This window comes from Xenopus laevis, chromosome 8S (assembly GCF_017654675.1).
Source record: "Xenopus laevis strain J_2021 chromosome 8S, Xenopus_laevis_v10.1, whole genome shotgun sequence".
Classification (NCBI taxonomy): domain Eukaryota; kingdom Metazoa; phylum Chordata; class Amphibia; order Anura; family Pipidae; genus Xenopus; species Xenopus laevis.
This window is the reverse complement of record NC_054386.1, coordinates 88,487,571-88,504,910: the sequence shown is the minus strand read 5'-3', so window position 1 is coordinate 88,504,910 and position 17,340 is coordinate 88,487,571. Positions and strand designations below refer to the sequence as shown.

At 42.7% G+C, this 17,340-nt stretch overlaps 2 protein-coding genes across 11 annotated transcripts in view; one reads left to right on the top strand and one right to left on the bottom strand.

The window, feature by feature from the left end:
* Nucleotides 1-9,753: 9,753 nt before the first annotated feature.
* On the top strand, nucleotides 9,754-14,284 carry srp14.S (signal recognition particle 14kDa S homeolog). Of its 2 annotated transcripts, XM_018232157.2 has the most exons (6): nucleotides 9,848-9,898; nucleotides 9,983-10,013; nucleotides 11,322-11,394; nucleotides 12,227-12,339; nucleotides 12,424-12,456; nucleotides 13,282-13,817. In XM_018232157.2, the coding sequence occupies exons 2-6, from the start codon at nucleotides 9,999-10,001 to the stop codon at nucleotides 13,369-13,371; spliced, it is 324 nt and encodes a 107-aa protein (XP_018087646.1). In that variant the 5' UTR covers nucleotides 9,848-9,898; nucleotides 9,983-9,998; the 3' UTR covers nucleotides 13,372-13,817.
* A 1,249-nt stretch (nucleotides 14,285-15,533) lies between these two features.
* LOC108700315 (pleckstrin homology domain-containing family G member 3) overlaps nucleotides 15,534-17,340 on the bottom strand; it is a 58,721-nt gene continuing 56,914 nt past the window's right edge. For all 9 annotated transcript variants that reach the window (XM_041575375.1, XM_041575376.1, XM_041575377.1 and 6 more), the window contains one exon: nucleotides 15,534-17,125. In XM_041575375.1, the coding sequence (XP_041431309.1) occupies nucleotides 16,227-17,125 (899 nt within the window). In that variant the 3' untranslated portion in view covers nucleotides 15,534-16,226. The remainder of the gene's footprint in view (nucleotides 17,126-17,340) is intronic.

Genomic DNA, 17,340 nt, shown 5'->3' with positions numbered 1-17,340 from the left:
GACTTCACTTGTACAGGGCGTACCTGCCGATTTTTGACCCTATTTAGGGAGTCAAGTAGTTTGCCCCATACGTTTTACCACTGTTTTCCCCCTTATATTTTTCCTTTTCACTGCTTATTTTTTTTCTTTTTTAGTTGATGTTATTGGTGATGTGTTTTTATGTTGCTTTTATTCCTGGAACACCTGTTGTTCGGCTTGTGTGGGCTGGATGTCGATTCTATACACAGCATAATGGTCATGGCTGGTTCCCCCATTTGGTCACACCTGTACCTATGCGATGGCGAAGGTGATAAATGTATGCTCCCTTAATGTTAATGGGTTGAATTGCCCTGGGAAACGAAGTAAAATCATGCGGGAAATGGTGCATAAAAAAGCTAATGTTGTTATGTTGCAAGAAACCCATTTTGCAGGCACTGATTTTTTCTTACAGAAGTATAGTGAATTTCCCAATTGGTTTTATAGCAATGACCCGCAGGGTAAGGTTAAGGGAGTAGCTCTAGGCTTACATAAATCATTGGCTTTTCAATTGCAGGATGAACTGAAAGACGTCGAGGGGAGATACGTTCTTGTTAAAGGGACAGTACACCAACAGAAATGTACTTTGGGCTGTCTTTACCTGCCAAACACCAACCAAGTTAATTACCTAATCAAACTCCTAAATAAAATTGAAGCCTTTGCGGAGGGATTGATTATCTTGGGTGGGGATTTAAATCTTACTTTAAATCCGACTATCGATAACTCCAGGGGTGCCTCATATCTACCTTACTCGGCCTTAAATAAGGCTAAAAAGAAATTGCATCAATGCCACCTAATAGATACCTGGAGATATACCCATAACTCTGATAAAGATTACACTTTTTACTCTGCAGCTAAGAATGTTTATTCAAGGATAGATTATCTTTTTATTTCCCAGTTCCACTTAGCTATGGTGAAAATGGCTAAGATCCATGATATCATTTGGTCGGATCATGCGATGACGCAACTGCAGATTTCACTCCCTACCCAACCATCTGGTACATGGAAATGGCGGTTAAATGATACTCTATTAGACGACCCACAATGTATTTCTGACTTAAAACAAGCAATACAAGAATACAATGCAAATGTTACACTAGGTGGAACCTCTTCCTTATCTAATTGGTTGGCGCTGAAATGTCTTGTGCGAGGATTATTGATTAAACATGGGGCACGATTGAAGAGGGAGCGATATGCACGTACGGCAGCTTTGATAGACCGTATACATGTCCTTGAATTGGAACATAAACGCCATCAAACAGAACATCTCTTAACTCAACTTACCACAGCTCGGTTGGAGCTACATACCTATTCGAACAATCAAACCAAGTTCTTCCTCTCTAGAATTCGGCAAAAGTATTTTGAATTTGGTAATAAACCGGGGAAATTTTTAGCTAAGGCTTTGAAAAGGAAACAAGCCAATGCCTTTGTTTGCCAAATTAGGGACTCCCAAGGTAAAACTCAGATGACCCCTCAAAATATAGCTGACACATTTAAACGCTACTACGAAAAACTCTATAACTTGCAGGATTCTGAGAATTTATGTATGCAAACGAAATCCAGAACAACTCAGGATTATCTGTCACGGAATAGCCCTCCGGTCATTTCCGCTGATAGCTTTCACACGCTCACTAGACCAATTGATGTTGACGAGATTGGCGAAGCCATTAAATCTCTCAAATTAGGTAAAGCCCCGGGCCCTGACGGGTATACTCCCAAATTTTATAAACTTACTAAGGCGGACCTACTCCCCCTACTTCATTCATTGTTTAACGATCTCTCACTTTCCCACCCTCCCAATAGAGAATTTTTATTGGCCCATGTATCAGTCATTCCTAAGGCTGGGAAGGATCTATCGCTTTGTAGTAGTTACAGACCCATCTCCCTACTTAATGTGGATCTTAAGCTTTACGCTAAAATTCTGGCCCAACGCTTGAAACCATTATTGCCCCAAATTGTTCATAGAGACCAAGTTGGTTTCGTTCAGGGTAGGGAAGCTAAGGAAAATATAAATAAGGTGATTAATTGGTTGTTGTGGGGCAAGAGGTTGAAGATACCCTCCATATTGTTATTGACTGATGCGGAAAAGGCCTTCGATCGTATTGATTGGGCCTTTTTAACTAAAGCACTGAAGGCTATAAATTTGCCTGAAGAGTTCATATCTAAAATTATGGCACTGTACACGGTCCCGACGGCACAAGTCAGGGTGAATGGTTTAACTTCTGCGACGTGGGATATTAGAAATGGTACTAGACAAGGCTGTCCCTTATCGCCACTTTTGTATGTCATTTGCATGGAATTCCTTCTTATAGGTATTAGGAATAACCCCAATATTGAAGGCTTGAAGGTCGATGGTAGGGAATTTAAGGCGGCGGCCTTCGCAGATGACCTACTGTTGATGGTTACTAATCCACTTAAGTCATTTCCCTCTATTTTAACAGAATTAGAGACATATGGTGTCTGTTCGAATTATAAAATTAATATGGAAAAGTCGGAGGCCTTACCTATCTTACTTTCACGCCCGCTATTCACATCTTTGAGGTCTAGATATAAATTTAAATGGCAGGAAGACTTTATTACATATTTAGGTATTAAAATTACACCGGACCCACACCAGCTATTTGAGAGGAACTATCCACCCTTACTGACTGAGGTTTCTGGCTTGTTGAAATCATGGGAGATGAAACGTATAACTTGGAATGGAAGAATTAATACGGTTAAAATGTCGATCCTGCCCAAATTTATATATTTATTTAATGCGCTTTCTATACCTATCCCCCGTTCTTACTTTAAAGCAGTTAACGCAGCGATTTCGCTGTATGTGTGGAATGGTGGGAGAAGTAGGATTAGCTGCTCTACTCTTTATAGGCCAAAACTACAGGGGGGTCTGAATGTGCCTGACTTTGAAACTTACTATCAAGCCGGTGTTTTAGCTAAAGTCTTAGAATACACTAGGACTAACTCCATGGTTCAATGGAGATACCTGGAGGATAGATGGATAGGCGGCTTATTGAGAGGTGTTGTCTGGAATAAGGGCACCAACTTTCCTAAAGAGGCTAAATCTCACTTATTAATTCACAATTGTTTAGATATATGGCAACATCTTAATAAGCGATACACTTTTGCTCCCTATCCATCACCGATGCTGCCTTTGAGAAATAATGTTGAATTCTTGCCTGGAATGCTTGATGCTGGTTACAGGACGGCGTTTGGCTGTTCGAATCTAATCGTCCGGAGCTTCCTTCCTTCTGCTCGAGATCTTGTCCCTGTAGTGAGAAGTAATCGGGCCTTGTGGCAACAGGGGGATGTTTGGAGGTTGCAACAGGTGGAACACTTTCTGAAATCCTTGAAGATTGATGTTTCCGCTGTTTGTCGAAAGCTAACTGCTTTTGAGAGGTTGTGCAATTTGGATATGGATCTTAGACATTCTCTATCACTGTTATATAGGATGATTCGAGATAGTAAATATGCTCAATTACCAATATACACATCGTCATGGGAAAAGGACTTGGGCATGCAGTTTACTCCTGCGGAGTGGGGCAAAATCTTTACTATCGTCTCTAAATGCTCGATCAGCAATAGATTCCAGGAATATTCATTTAAACTATTGGCAAGATGGTATAGGACACCAGTAGTGCTATATAAAGCTAACCTGATACCGTCTGCTGAATGTTGGAGATGTAGTGCAGGTACCGGTACTCTGGAGCATTTGTGGTATTCCTGTCCAAAACTTGGGAACTTTTGGGCACAAATAGCAGATACATGTTCATTGATTATTAAATGTCCAGTAGTTTTAGATGCCTCTTCTGTACTCCTATATTATAGATATGAACCACAAGATACGACAAAAAAAATCCTCCTTCTCCAGCTCTTGATGGCAGCCAAAGCCCTTATTCCGATGCATTGGAGGAAGGAAGCTCCGCCGACGCTTTCTAACTGGTATACGCTTGTTAATGAGATATGCTTGATGGAGGAGTTAACTGCCTTTTCGCATGATAGTTATCTCAAATATGCCTCAATTTGGCTGCCGTGGAAACAATTTCTTGCTGCCTCAGACAATACCTCTTAATATTGCCTGCTAGGGATACGATAAGACCTGACCATATTTCCCCTATGTGGGATTTCAGTTTTTGGGAGACCTAGTCACACACACAGACCGACACGGAATAGGATTGGAGTACTAATTCATGCCAGGAATGCACTGTTGTTATAATTTCAATATGTTATTATTTGCAGTAGTTTTACTTACTATAACATGTATATACCCTCCTTTGACTATTTGCTTGAATATATCTCTACCTATCTGGAGGATTGTAATTTTTTGCGATGATATGTATAATGTGAATGTTCACAGCTTTATTGTTTTCGTGTATTATCTACATGTCAAATAAACGTTTGATAAATAAAAAAAAAATAAAAAAAAGACCACACAGACATCAGCGCTAAAAAAGGTAACCCCTCCACACACACAAGTTCTAAAAAGCTATTGGGGACCAGGGCCCCCCTATAAGTGAAAAAAAACATATATTGGTGCCAAGGCCCCCCATAAAAGTTTATTTTTAAAAAGCATTGGTGTCAGGGCCCCCCCATACAAGTTAAAACAAATTGGGGCCTCAAAGAACATTTTTTAAAAAAACATTGGCGCCAGGGCTCCCCTTAAAAGTCAAAAAAAAATGGGGCCCCAAAGAATATTTTTTTTAAAAAACATTGGTGCCAGGGCCCCCTTACAAAAGTTAAAAAAAATTGGGGCCCCAAAGAATAGTTAAAAAAAACATTGGTGGCAGGGGCCTATAGAATATTAAAATAATACATAAAAATACAGTCAAAAAAACTAAAAAAACACACATTGGTGTTCAGAGGGACTTCAATTTTGGCTGTTTTTGTGACTTTGGGTCTTTTTGCCACTTCAGGACTTCAGCTTTGGTTGTTTTCGTGACTTCGGGTCTTTTCGGCGCTTCAGGACTTCAATTTTGGCTGTTTTCGTGACTTCGGGTCTTTTCACCACTTCAGGACTTCAGCTTTGGGTTGTTTTCATGACTTTGGGTCTTTTCAGCGCTTCGGGAGTTCAGCTGTTCGGCTTTTTCGGCACTTCCACATTTTGGCTGTTCGGGACTTCGGAAGGAGGTGGCACGGCTTTGGTGCTGTCAAGGGGGGGGCGGCTCTTTCGAAAAGTTCAGCACTGCTGCCCCCCCCTTCAGGTCCATTACACTTGTACCCCATGTGCCCCCCTGATGGCGGCCCTGTCTACACATGGTTTCCGAGCATGAGCATTCTTTCCAATAACCATTGGCAAAGCACATCCTAGATTTATGCTCTCTCTTTCCTTCTTGACATGACTCCCCAGGATTTTTGCTTCCCTGTAGGCTGGAAGGCAGCTTTGCCTCTGGCTTTGTGTTTGGGTGTCTCTTACCTGTTAGCCTAAAACGGTTAGCCAAAGAGAGAGCCTTAGAGAGGCAGCCAGTTGCTCTATCAGGACGTGTCTCTTTGGACTGTTCCAGCAGAGCGTGTGTTACAAGGAGTGCATACTCTCTCTCTGTCTCTCGCTTTTAGATTGGAGTGGCGCTTCCACAATGATTCTCACATGCATTTGCTGTGCTCAATAAATGTGGGCGCCAGTGTTTATTAAAAATACAAAGCTAATTTATTGCTGAGGCACACAATATATCTTACAGCTGTTCCCATAAGGTCTAACTCACGAATGATACCGAATTAATAGCTACTCGGATGTCATTGGCACAAGCAGGGAAGCAGTTATACCGTCTCAGTGCCAGGTACAGTTGCCCGCTGGCCAGTATTTCTGTCTAACCAGTAAAATACAGATGTGGCCAGGGCTGGTATTACAAATTTACAGACAATGTACTTGCAATTAAGTTTAAAGGAGAGCTAAACTCTAAAAACGAATGTGGCTGAAAATGCCATATTTTATATACTGAACTTATTGCACAGCCTAAAGTTTTAGCATCTCAATAGTGAGTATTTTAATCAGCTTTGCAACATATTTGTTTCATAACAATTATACTAGTCCTCTGCCAAAACTGAATTTGTAATGTGTACACAATTTGGGGATACAGCCCCTGTCTGTATAATAAAAACAACTACATTTCCTATAAAGGCAGACAGTGCAGTCTGCAGCAGCAAGTCTCCCTTCCCCTCATTGTTCAGTGGCAGTGAGTATCTACATAACAGGAAGCGGCTTCCTCCAGGCTGTGCCGCTCGGCTACCCCACCGACTTCTCTTGCACTCGCCTCTGCACATATCAGCAAAAGGCCCTGAGCTTGCAATACACTTGCCAGTCTCAAAATCTGCAATCTGACAGTCACTAACCCATCCTGCCGAAATCCAAGTGCTGACTTTACAGGAATGCACCATTGCGGAACGCATTTTAGGACATCGTATGGGGAAATCGTTGTCCTGTATGCGCTGTCCTAGGCAAGGGGAATGCAACATGGCATGTTTTTTTACTCACCCATCCTCTGAGGCTAATGTCACACCTCGCTTGCTCCTCACTCCTCCCTTCTCAGCCATCAATCCTGGGTCCTCGCTCCTCTCTCCTCAGCCATCCGTCCTGGGTCCTAGCTTCTCCCTTCTCAGTCATCAGCTCTTGCTCCTCACTCCTCAGGGTGTGCATATTCAGCCCTGTGCCCTGATTATAGTTGCTTGTTCTTGCCATTCCTTTTAGCCAATAGGCGTTTTAGGTTTTTTAATTGCAGCAGTCAAATTTGAGCTACAGCTGACGGCTGAGGAGGGAGAAACTAGGACCCAGGACGGATGGCTGAGGAGGGAGGACCGAGGACCGAGGACAGATGGCTAAGGAGGGAGGAGTGAGGACCCAGAACGGATGGCTGAGGAGGGAGGGGTGAGGAGCAGGACCTGACAGCTGAGAAGGGAGGAGCCAGGTTTGACATCTGCTTTGAGGAGGGGTGAGTGAAAAAGCAGGCGACGTTGCATTCCTCTAGCATAGGAAATCGCATACAGGAGATGGATTTCCCCTGATGATGTCCTAATATGCGTTCCATACGCCATAGTTGTGACATTTACCAACATTGAGGGTCGGCTTCTGCTCCCATATTCTATAGATCCAGGCTGCTGTCTAGGTTCTGGGTTACTGTCTCCGCACCTATAAGAGCGTCTGTAATTTACACTAAGACATATCAGCTATTAAATCCATGAAAGTAAAAAAAAAAAAAAAAAAAACTGCCACTCTCATTTCAAGGAACTGTACCTATGACAGGTATCTGTGCTGACGGATCATGTTTTAGATACAGAGTGACATCTGGTGGCAACCAAGTATAATGCATGAAAAACTGCTGCATATGAGGACAGACTTCAAGCAAACAATCTGGGCAATATTTGAAGCTATGGACTACGTATACTGTCAGTTTTACCGTTGTACTGCCTAGATTACAGCAGAGCACTATCTGTTGTATTATTCCTATTGGAACTAGGTGGTACCTTAATATACACTAGTATGGTTGTGACCAGCAGCCTCATCCGTTTAGTAGCAGCCACATCTAATAGATTAAATAGTGAGTGTCTAACGCATTTTACAGCAGCCACTCCAAAGCCAGTCTACCTCTATCTGATGATTCAGCACTAACAATGGCTGATATACAAGTGCCTTCAAAGGCGCCGATCAAAATTTTCCAGCCAGCCCGATCGACGAGCTGACTGATAACCAAGTTTTCTTCTGATATTGGTTGGATCGTCTCCAAACATATACTCACTGATTATCGCACGAAAATATGTTTTGTACGATATTATCGGTGCCTCTATGGCCACCTTTAAAGGAGAACCAAACCCTTAATTAAAAAAACCCCAACCCCTCTCCCTGCTCCTCCCCTCAGCCTAGCTGTTACCTTTAGTAAATGGCCCTAACTCTTTACTTACCTCTCTTTGCAGATTCAGCGCAGCGGAGCACAAGGGCACCATCTTCTTCTCTTCGTTCTTCTTTGGGAAGTAAGTGCCATATCGGCGCATGCACAGTTGGAGCAGTCTTCGGGTTTTTGACAACTGGGTATGCGTCGAAATTGACAGAAATTGCCGAAGCACCAGAAGAAGACCCGGAGATTACCAAAGAGCCAGAAGATGGTGCCAGTGAGCGCCGCTGCACCGAATCTGCAAAGAGAGGTAAGTAAAGAGTACCGAATGTAACAGCTGGGTTGGGGGGGGAGCAGGGAGGGGGGAGTCTATGTAGGGTAGGGCCACCATTAGAAAATACAACGACATTTTTGGGGCCCCCTGGCCCTGCCAACCCCATCCAGATTCTGCCCACTCACACCACAGTTACACACAGCGCTAAAATGGGGTAACACACACAAGTTATAAAAATCTATTGATGGTCAGGGCCCCCTTATAAGTTAAAAAAAAACTGTGGCACCAAGGCCCCTATAAAAGTTTTTTTTCTAAAAAAAATTAGTGGCAGCTTCAGGGCTTCAACTTTGCCATCTTTCGTGGCTTCGGGTCTTTTCATGGCTTTGTGACTTCAGATTCGGCTCCTTTCGTGGCTTTGGGTATTTTCGCAGCTTCAAGACTACAATTTCAGCTGTTTTTGTGACTTCAGGGCTTTTCCCCACTTCAGGACTTCTGATCTTTTCGCCCCTTCCGACTTTGGGTCTTTTCGCCGATTCGGATCTTTTCGCCGCCTCGGGACTTCAAGTCTTTTTGCCGCTTTCGGGACTTCAGCTGTTCGGCACCTCAGCTGTTAGGCTTTTCGGGACAGAAGAGGCGGCACGGCTTCAGCTCAGTTAAGGGGGGCCTGGCTTTTTCAAAAGTGCAGCACAGCCGGGCCCCCCTTCAGGCCCAGGCCCGATACAGGAGTACCCCTGGTGCCCCCCTGATGGCGGTCCTGGGTAGTTTTTATAATTAAGACATACCTCCCAACTATCCCGTTTTCATAGGGACAGTCCTGCTTTTGACAGCTCAACCCGCAGTCCTCCGTTTGTACTGAAAAGTCCCAACTTTCTCTGCACCGAACAGCCAGAAAAAGACACAATGTTTCTAACTTAATTGGCTTGTCCCTCTTTTCATTTCCAAAATGTTGGGAGGGTTTGTTTCTCCTTTAAGGTAGGGTTGGGTTTTCCCCAGATACTGGCCTTCCTTGCCTAGCTGCCTGAGTGTGACACTGGGATAGGGAAGGAGCCAGTGATAATGTGGGTGTTTGGAGGAAGGGACACGTCTCTGAGGTCTCACACTTTTCTACTGTAGTCAGTGACTGAAATGAACAGCAGGGGGCGCTGTTGTTACACTTTCCTCATAGCAACACTGTAAAAACTGCTCTTCGCTTGACTAGAAACCAGGAAAAAGAATAATGAATGTCAATTGCAAAACGACTCCAGAGAGCACTCACAGAAGAATCGTTTGACATTATTTGTTATTCCAAGTCGTCTTTAATGACGCGCGTTCAGCTCAAGTTGTTGCCAGGACCACCGACATTCCCCTCCCCCCTCAGTAAGTGAACATGGGATAAGCCAAAGCTGAAATTCCAAGTATCAAGAAGCTGCAGGAGATGTTAAACTTGCCACTACCTGCAAAGGGCCATGTCCCAGCGGCTGCGAACGTGACTCTATCGGCCGCCAGAGGGCGCTGGAAAACTTTGATTAGGGCTGCGTTGGAATTTCCTAGCCGCACGCTCTATCACCGGACGCTCTACACTGCCCGGCTCCCCTCTATGGTCCGTGAGTGCGGCTAAAGGGATACGTGTTTCCGGCGCCGGTGAATGCTGAGCTCATCGCTGAGACAAGATGGTTCTGTTGGAGAGTGAGCAGGTCTGGGAGAGGGCCCTGGGTTTCTGTTAGTGAGGGGAGGGAAGAAAGGAACAGACATAGAGTCGGAGCTCTGCGTAATAGATAATTGCCAGAGAACCGTCTGCTTTATGTTTGCTGCTGAAATCCTGTTCCGCTGTTTGTAGAGGATGCTGGGGGTTGTAGTTTATCAGTAACTGCTGTGAGAAGAAGTCATGGCTGTGGGAGGGCCAGAATGTGAACATGATGGAATTACAGGTACTGGTTACATTCCTACATACAAACATACTTACCTACTTGCATACCTACCTACCTACCTACTTGCATATATACGTACATACCTACCTACCTACATACCTACCTACCAACATACTTACCTACATACATACATACCTACCTACCTACCAACATACTTGCCTACCTACATATATACATACATACTTACCTACCTACATACCTATATACATACCTACCTATATACATACCTACCTATATACATACCTACCTATATACATACCTACCTACATACATACCTACCTACCAACATACATACATACCTACATACATGTACTGGTAGGGTCTGGTCTCTCAACAGGTTTGAGGCCTGTGTCGCTCAGAAAGCTGGAGTGTGTGAATCTTGTTCATATTTATCTTCATGATAATAATAATAATGGTGGTGCCAGTTGGGATTGTATTGGGGGCTGGTGCCTAGTGGAGCCCACAGAGAAGCCTCTGTCCTATATTCACTACTATGGGCTTTGGGGTAACCAGGGCACAGCCTAGTGTGGGCTCAGTATATGGAATTCCCACTTGTGCAGTTCAGGGATAACTAAACCCCATATATTTATAGAGATATAAATAAAGTGCTGAGTTTCATGATCAAATAGTCCTTTTCCCTATGGGCAGCCTCACTATAGTCCAGTTCCTTGTTGCTTATACATGGACATGTGTGTGGCAGTTTTATAAGAGAACTAACTGGCTGTGTCAGGTGAATCTTTTTTCTCAACTATGCACTTCAGGGTGGCCAGGTCTTATTTTCGAAACAAGCCAAAGTCGGCTACAAAACCAGCCCAAAACTAGCCAAGAGTCGCTTCAGCCGCGTCAGCTTGCAGGTCTATTCCTGCAGCAGCTTCTCTCCCTGCAGCTTTCCCTCCACTCATCTCGCCCTCCCATCTGACTTCTAGCACAGCTCTCTTACATCACACGGCGCGCTTCTGTCCCTCTCGACTATCGGCCACGTTTGATGATGTCACTTCTGGTTTGCCGCAACATCACCTCACGTTTGATGGAGGCCGGCGGGTTGCTGGTCGGGTTGCGGATAAGTCAGTTGTGGGTCGGCTAGCGTTTCAAAGTGGATAAATATGCGGGTCGCGGTTTGGGCTGCGGATTGCAGGGTCCGGGTCTTAGAAATTGGTTCCGTGTAGGACTCTAACCCAGAACCTAGACAGGAGCCTGGATTGTCTCTGATCCAGTATATGGAAGCAGAAGCCCCCCAATGTTGGTAAATGTCAGAAGTATGGTGCATTCAGTCTTTTAACCTCTGCTGTTTTGTCTCCTCTTTTCCAGTTTCTCACAGAGCTTACACGTTTGTTCCAGAAATGCCGGACATCTGGGAGTGTTTATATTACACTAAAAAAATGTAAGTAACAGTAGCTTTACATATGGATGAATCAAATGTTAACGTTCAAGTAAATGACAAGTCCAATGTAACCCTCAATTGTGTGTAATAAATTATAGATCATGAATTAAAACTAAGGTTACAAATTCTCAGCATATCCATGTCCACATCACACTATACTGTAATAATTTAAAGAAACACTTCTATAGTTTATATAAACAAGCTGCTGTGTAGCCATGGGGGCAGCCATTCAAGCACAGGATATACAGTAGATAACAGATAAGTACTACTAAAGTTTATATAAACAAGCTGCTGTGTAGCCATGGGGCAGCCATTCAAGCACAGGATACACAGATAACAGATAAGTACTACTATAGTTTATATAAACAAGCTGCTGTGTAGCCATGGGGCAGCCATTCAAGCACAGGATACACAGATAACAGATAAGTACTACTATAGTTTATATAAACAAGCTGCTGTGTAGCCATGGTGGAAATTGAAAAAAAGGCTATATGGCACATTATGTTCTACAGAGCTTATCTGCTGTGTAACCCGAGCCTTTTCTCCTTTGAATCGCTGCCCCCATTACTACACAGCAGCTTATTTATATAAACTATAGTAGTGTTTCTGAAGCAAAAACACCAGTTTTAAAGGTGCAGGGAAAGAGTACATTATATTGTCATTCCTTTAAAACACTTTCATTTTTTTGATGTTACTGTTCCTTTAAACTTGAACATTTTAAAGACGTATTTATTTCTGCTGAACAACCCCGAAAACAAACTGGAAACAATGTTTAGAAGGTGAACAACCCCTTTAAAGGTGCAATTACCCTTTAAGACTATTTTTCCAAAAGATGACGGTCGAACGAAGCCAGTTCCCCGGAAAGGCCAGTCTGAGAGCTTTGAACCAGCAGATAACAAATGCCTTCTGAGAGCGACGGATGGAAAGAAGAAAATCAGCACAGTGGTAAGAGCCCTTCCTATTTACTCCTTCTACCTGTTGCCCCATAATAGCAAGGCTTCAGTAACCTTTCTTTTTACTCTCCCCCAGGTCAGCTCAAAAGAAGTCAACAAGTTCCAAATGGTAAGTTTCCAGAACGCTGCAAATTATAATATTGTTAAAGCTCAGCTTATAATTGTGTATAAGTAAACCATAACAACAATGTTTAGATGGGATGCAAATAATTTTAATTTCTGCTGACGTCTTTTGGATTTCAGTGGGCATGTTTAAGCATGTTTAAACATTTAAGCACCTAGCAACTGGCAGGGATTCTGTCATGATTTTTATGCTTTTTATTTCTAAATTACACTGCAAATAATTCACTCTACAATATAAAATTTAATTCCTGAACCAGCAAGTGTATGGAATATTTTTTAGTTGTAATATTGGTGTGTAGGTGCATCTCGGGTCATTTGACTGGTCTTGTGCTTTCAGAAAGAGCCAGCACTTTAGGATGGAACTGCTTTCTGGCAGGCTGTTGTTTCTCTTAACAAGGAGTCACAGAGGGACTTGGATTTTTTCTATTGAGAAACAGCCTGCCAGAAAGCAGTTCCATCCTAAAGTGCTGGCCAATCACATGACTGGGGCAGCTGGGAAACTGACTATGTCTAGCCCCATGTCAGATTTCAAAATTAAATATAAAAAAAATCTGTTGAATTGGATTTCAGTGCAGAATTCTGCTGGAGTAGCACTATTAACTGATTGTGTTTTGAAAAAAAAACATGTTTTCCCATGACCGTAGCCCTTTAATAAATGCAGGTCTGGTACACAGTACTCTACGTATGCAAGACTAGGGTTGCATATTTGGGTAGGGAGAGGCATAGAAAAGGGCATAAAGCAATGTTTTATCTCTGCTAGCACATAAGACTAAAGTGCTGGCCCTCTGTAACTTATAGTTTTATGTTCTAGGCCTACTCCAACCTCCTCCGGGCGAATATGGATGGACTGAAAAAGAAAGACAAGAAGAGTAAAAATAAAAAGAGCAGTGCGGCTCAATAATGGACTTGATTTAGTTGTTTTCCTTATACCAGTCGGCCTCCTAATACAAGAGATGGGTGCAGTAAAGGAGCACAGACCCTGTCTACCTGCCACATCACTGGCAATAAACAATAGAGCATTACCTGCTGGGCTGGATGGCTGCAAATGGTTAAACTTTCATTTACTGCATCGCTGCTGCTGCTGAGATGTTATTTTGTCCAGATGTAAAGGAGTTTTACTGGACATATTCTGTGTCCTGTCGGGGCATTTACAGTTTGTTCATTAAAGAGAACGCTACGTTTTTATTGCTGCTTCTGTGATGCCGGCTCACTTGTTTCATGGTAAGCATTTTATAATTCACTGCAGTAGCATGTGATTCAGCTCTATATCATATTATCCATTTGGTTTTCTTTACTTTACCAGTCTAAAATAAACCGCAAGAGAAGAAAATGAGCAAAAAGACACAAGTGTAAAAGTTTTTATTTTAAGTTACCCATACCTACAGGTATAGGACTTGTTATCCGGAATGCTCGGGACCTGGGGTTTTCCGGATAACACATCTTTCCGTAATTTGGATCTTCATACCTTGTCAATTAGAAAATCATGTAAACATTAAAGGGATACTGTCATGGGAAAACATGTTTTTTTTTTCAAAACGCATCAGTTAATAGTGCTACTCCAGCAGAATTCTGCACTGAAATCAGTTTCTCAAAAGAGCAAACAGATTTTTTTATATTTAATTTTGAAATCTGACATGGAGCTAGACATATTTTTAGTTTCCCAGCTGCTCCCACTCACATGCTCAGTGGGCTCTGAGCAGCTGTTGAGAAGCTAAGCTTAGGGGTCGTCATTAATTATCCAGCAGAAAATGAGGTTGGTCTGTAATATAAGCTGATGCTACAGGGCTGATTATTAAATTCTGATGCTAATTGCACTGGTTTCTGTGCTGTCATTTAATAATTATCTGTATTAATTATTAATCAGCCTTATATTGTGACATTTCTATTCTATGTGTACTGTATATTGTGAGTGGCTCCCTAAGCTCAGTAAGTGACAGCAGCACAGAGCATGTGCAGTGAATCAGCAGAAAAGAAGATGGGGAGCTACTGGGGCATCTTTGGAGACACAGATCTTTACTGCTAAAGGGCTGTGGTTGCCTTGGGCTGGTACAGAAGCACAAAACATAATGTACAACATTTCTAGCTACTTCTTTAGTTTAAATTTCCTTGTCCTTTAAGGACAAGGCAACAATTCTTCCCTGAACCCATTGCCTTACCTATTACGTCAACCTGTTGTCCTCTTTTTGAAATAATAATTAGCCTTTAAAACTAGCACCGGAGTACCAAACTAGGCCACTTTATTGTCAAGCTTGGTATTTTACAAGCATATAACCATGTGCACATCCCACGGCTTCTATGATCTGTGCAGCCACTTGGACAGAATGATCTGTAATACAGATCGCTAGAATCTTACCAATAAAATATTATTTTGTACCAACTGAATCCTAATCAAATGTTTACATCAACCTGCATATAAATAAAATGGCAGTGTTTATAAACAACCGTGCCAATGAATCACAAGGTATATTAAAAACACTTTAATAAAATCAGATGGTGCTGCTAAGTGAGAGAAGGGACCCCTCCTGTGCTAATAACTAAGAATTAATTATAAGAATACAGTTGCATATCAACATCTACATATAGTATATGTTGATATGCACCAGTATTCTTATAATTAATTCTGTGGGCAGAGAGAGACCTGAAGTGGGAACAAATGAGGGCCACCAACCCCCCCCCCCACTCTGCTTTTTACAAGGTTCAGCCAACTACAATATTTAGGGGTTCCCTTGTGGTACGGTAGCGGGGGAGGCTCTGAAGAAAGTCCAAGTTATTGCTCAGGGTTTTCTCCTGATTTACAGAACCTTTATAAAGAAGTAACGCAAACCATTTTTAGGAATAGAGAGTACTTTCATTTAAAGTACAAGCAAATGAAACTACTTGTAATGAGTGGGACTGGAACACGCTACCAACCATCTTGGGCCTTCAATGGGATAAAGTGATGTACAGATCTGTATTTTACTTAGCAGAGACATATGCCAACAACTATATGTGATTCTTGTGTGTGTAAATCATGAGCACAAGCATTTACTGCCTTATTTCCAAGAAGCAACACATTTCCCCAGCCAGAGTTTACCGCAAAGAGCTTTATAGTGACTTATATTTACATTACAGAGAAAAAATTACAAATTCATTTTCCTGAAATATTAAAATCTAGATCAACCACAACATAATAAATAGCACAAAAAACACAGAACGACTCTAAGCACTGATGAGAAACCCCCACTTTTCAGTTGCCTTCAGCTGTACATATGAGGTGCTGGGGATCAGTAAAAGGAGGGTTAAATAGTCATTACAAAAGAAACAATAAAGCACAAATTAGGAATGTAGAAATTTCCATGTAGGCATTGTTGTACATCTCCAGCTAGTGAACTGAGAAGTTATTATGGTCCCCAGATAAAGAGGTTAAAATCCACAATATATAAAGTGCCGCTAGGATAAGTGAAGTGATGCCAGTCAGCAGCCCTACAGATACCATGGGGGTATATTTATCAAAGAGTGAAGTTAGAGATCGCCACAGTGAAATTCCGCCACTCTCCATTCATTTCTAAGGGATTTTTAAAAGAGTATCAATGGGTGAAAGTTCACCCTTTGGTTAAAACACCTTTTAAAATCCCATAGAAATGAATGGAGAGTGGCGGAACTTCACTCTTTGATAAATATACCCCCATGTGAGAGGGGTAGTGGCTAGAAGGAATTTTGTGTTCTTCTCTGAACTTTATACCAGAGCCAACTATCCATGGAAATGTTCCGTACAGATTAGTGAACTTCCGACTGTTTCAAGCTACACGAGTGGTGCCGAGTCTGAAATTTTTCTCTCAAGTTCTTGACTCTGTTCTGCTGGTTTCCATCGCAGTTTGACGCCACTTGTCTCTCGGGGTTGGGCCCTTGGTGAGGAACTGGTTGAGTGCATTCAGTGGTTTCCTCTTCCCTGGATCGGTACTCCTCAGACTCCTGGTAGGCTTTGCATCGCTCAATCACAGCTTTGAGAGAGATCTTCTGTCTGCTGGTGGGAGACCTGATCTGAACGTATACATTGCTCTCCAGGTCATTAGTGGAGGAGCCGTTGGAGTCTGTGGGCACAGAGATTTTTTGCATAACGATAACTTTTTTGTTATTGTCCAGCGGAGCCTCGGCACTGACATAATACCCAGCCTTTGCGCAGCTCAGTAGTGGGTCAGGTTTACTATTCAGTAAAGGAGGCTCAGTTTTTGTCTGTACTTTGTTATTGTGTGTTGAGTCCATAGTGTTGCCACTGATATTCTCCATGTGTTTCATGGTCATGCTGTAAGAGAGACTCATTCCATCCTTACGTTGCACCTCACGAGGGCCCTTCACATTGGGCACGGTTATTCTTTCTGGCACAGACTGGTTCCTGTTGACTGGAGGTGCCTTACTAGAGCTGGCTGCACTTGTGTACCTTGATCTCAGCTCTCGGACGTCGGGCCAATGAAATCTCTCTGCATTGACTGGACTCAGAGGGCTCCTGCAGTCGGCCCTCGCTGGGGAAAGGGCCCCTGGGCTATCACTGGATGTAGAAAAGGACAGATGCTTGGGGGATTTGTCACTGCTCAAGGCAGATGTTGGAGTTGTAGGAGCATGCTCGTGGAGTATAACGCTATCGTAGGTGGGGAGTGACAATATTGCCTTGCGTTTCTCTAGAGGAGAAAGAAAGTAATCAGTTAGTACAGAATGCAGCGAATAAAGTCCTCTGTGACCCTGGTTAAAATTGTTGGGGGATCCACAATAGTGCTACAGCCGAAAAGTTGCCTTTTTGGGGGAATTACCCATGTAAATGAAGCCCGCAGGGATACTACTAGTAATGTACACCTAAGTCTCAGTGTAAATATACTAAGGGGGTAATGTAATAAAC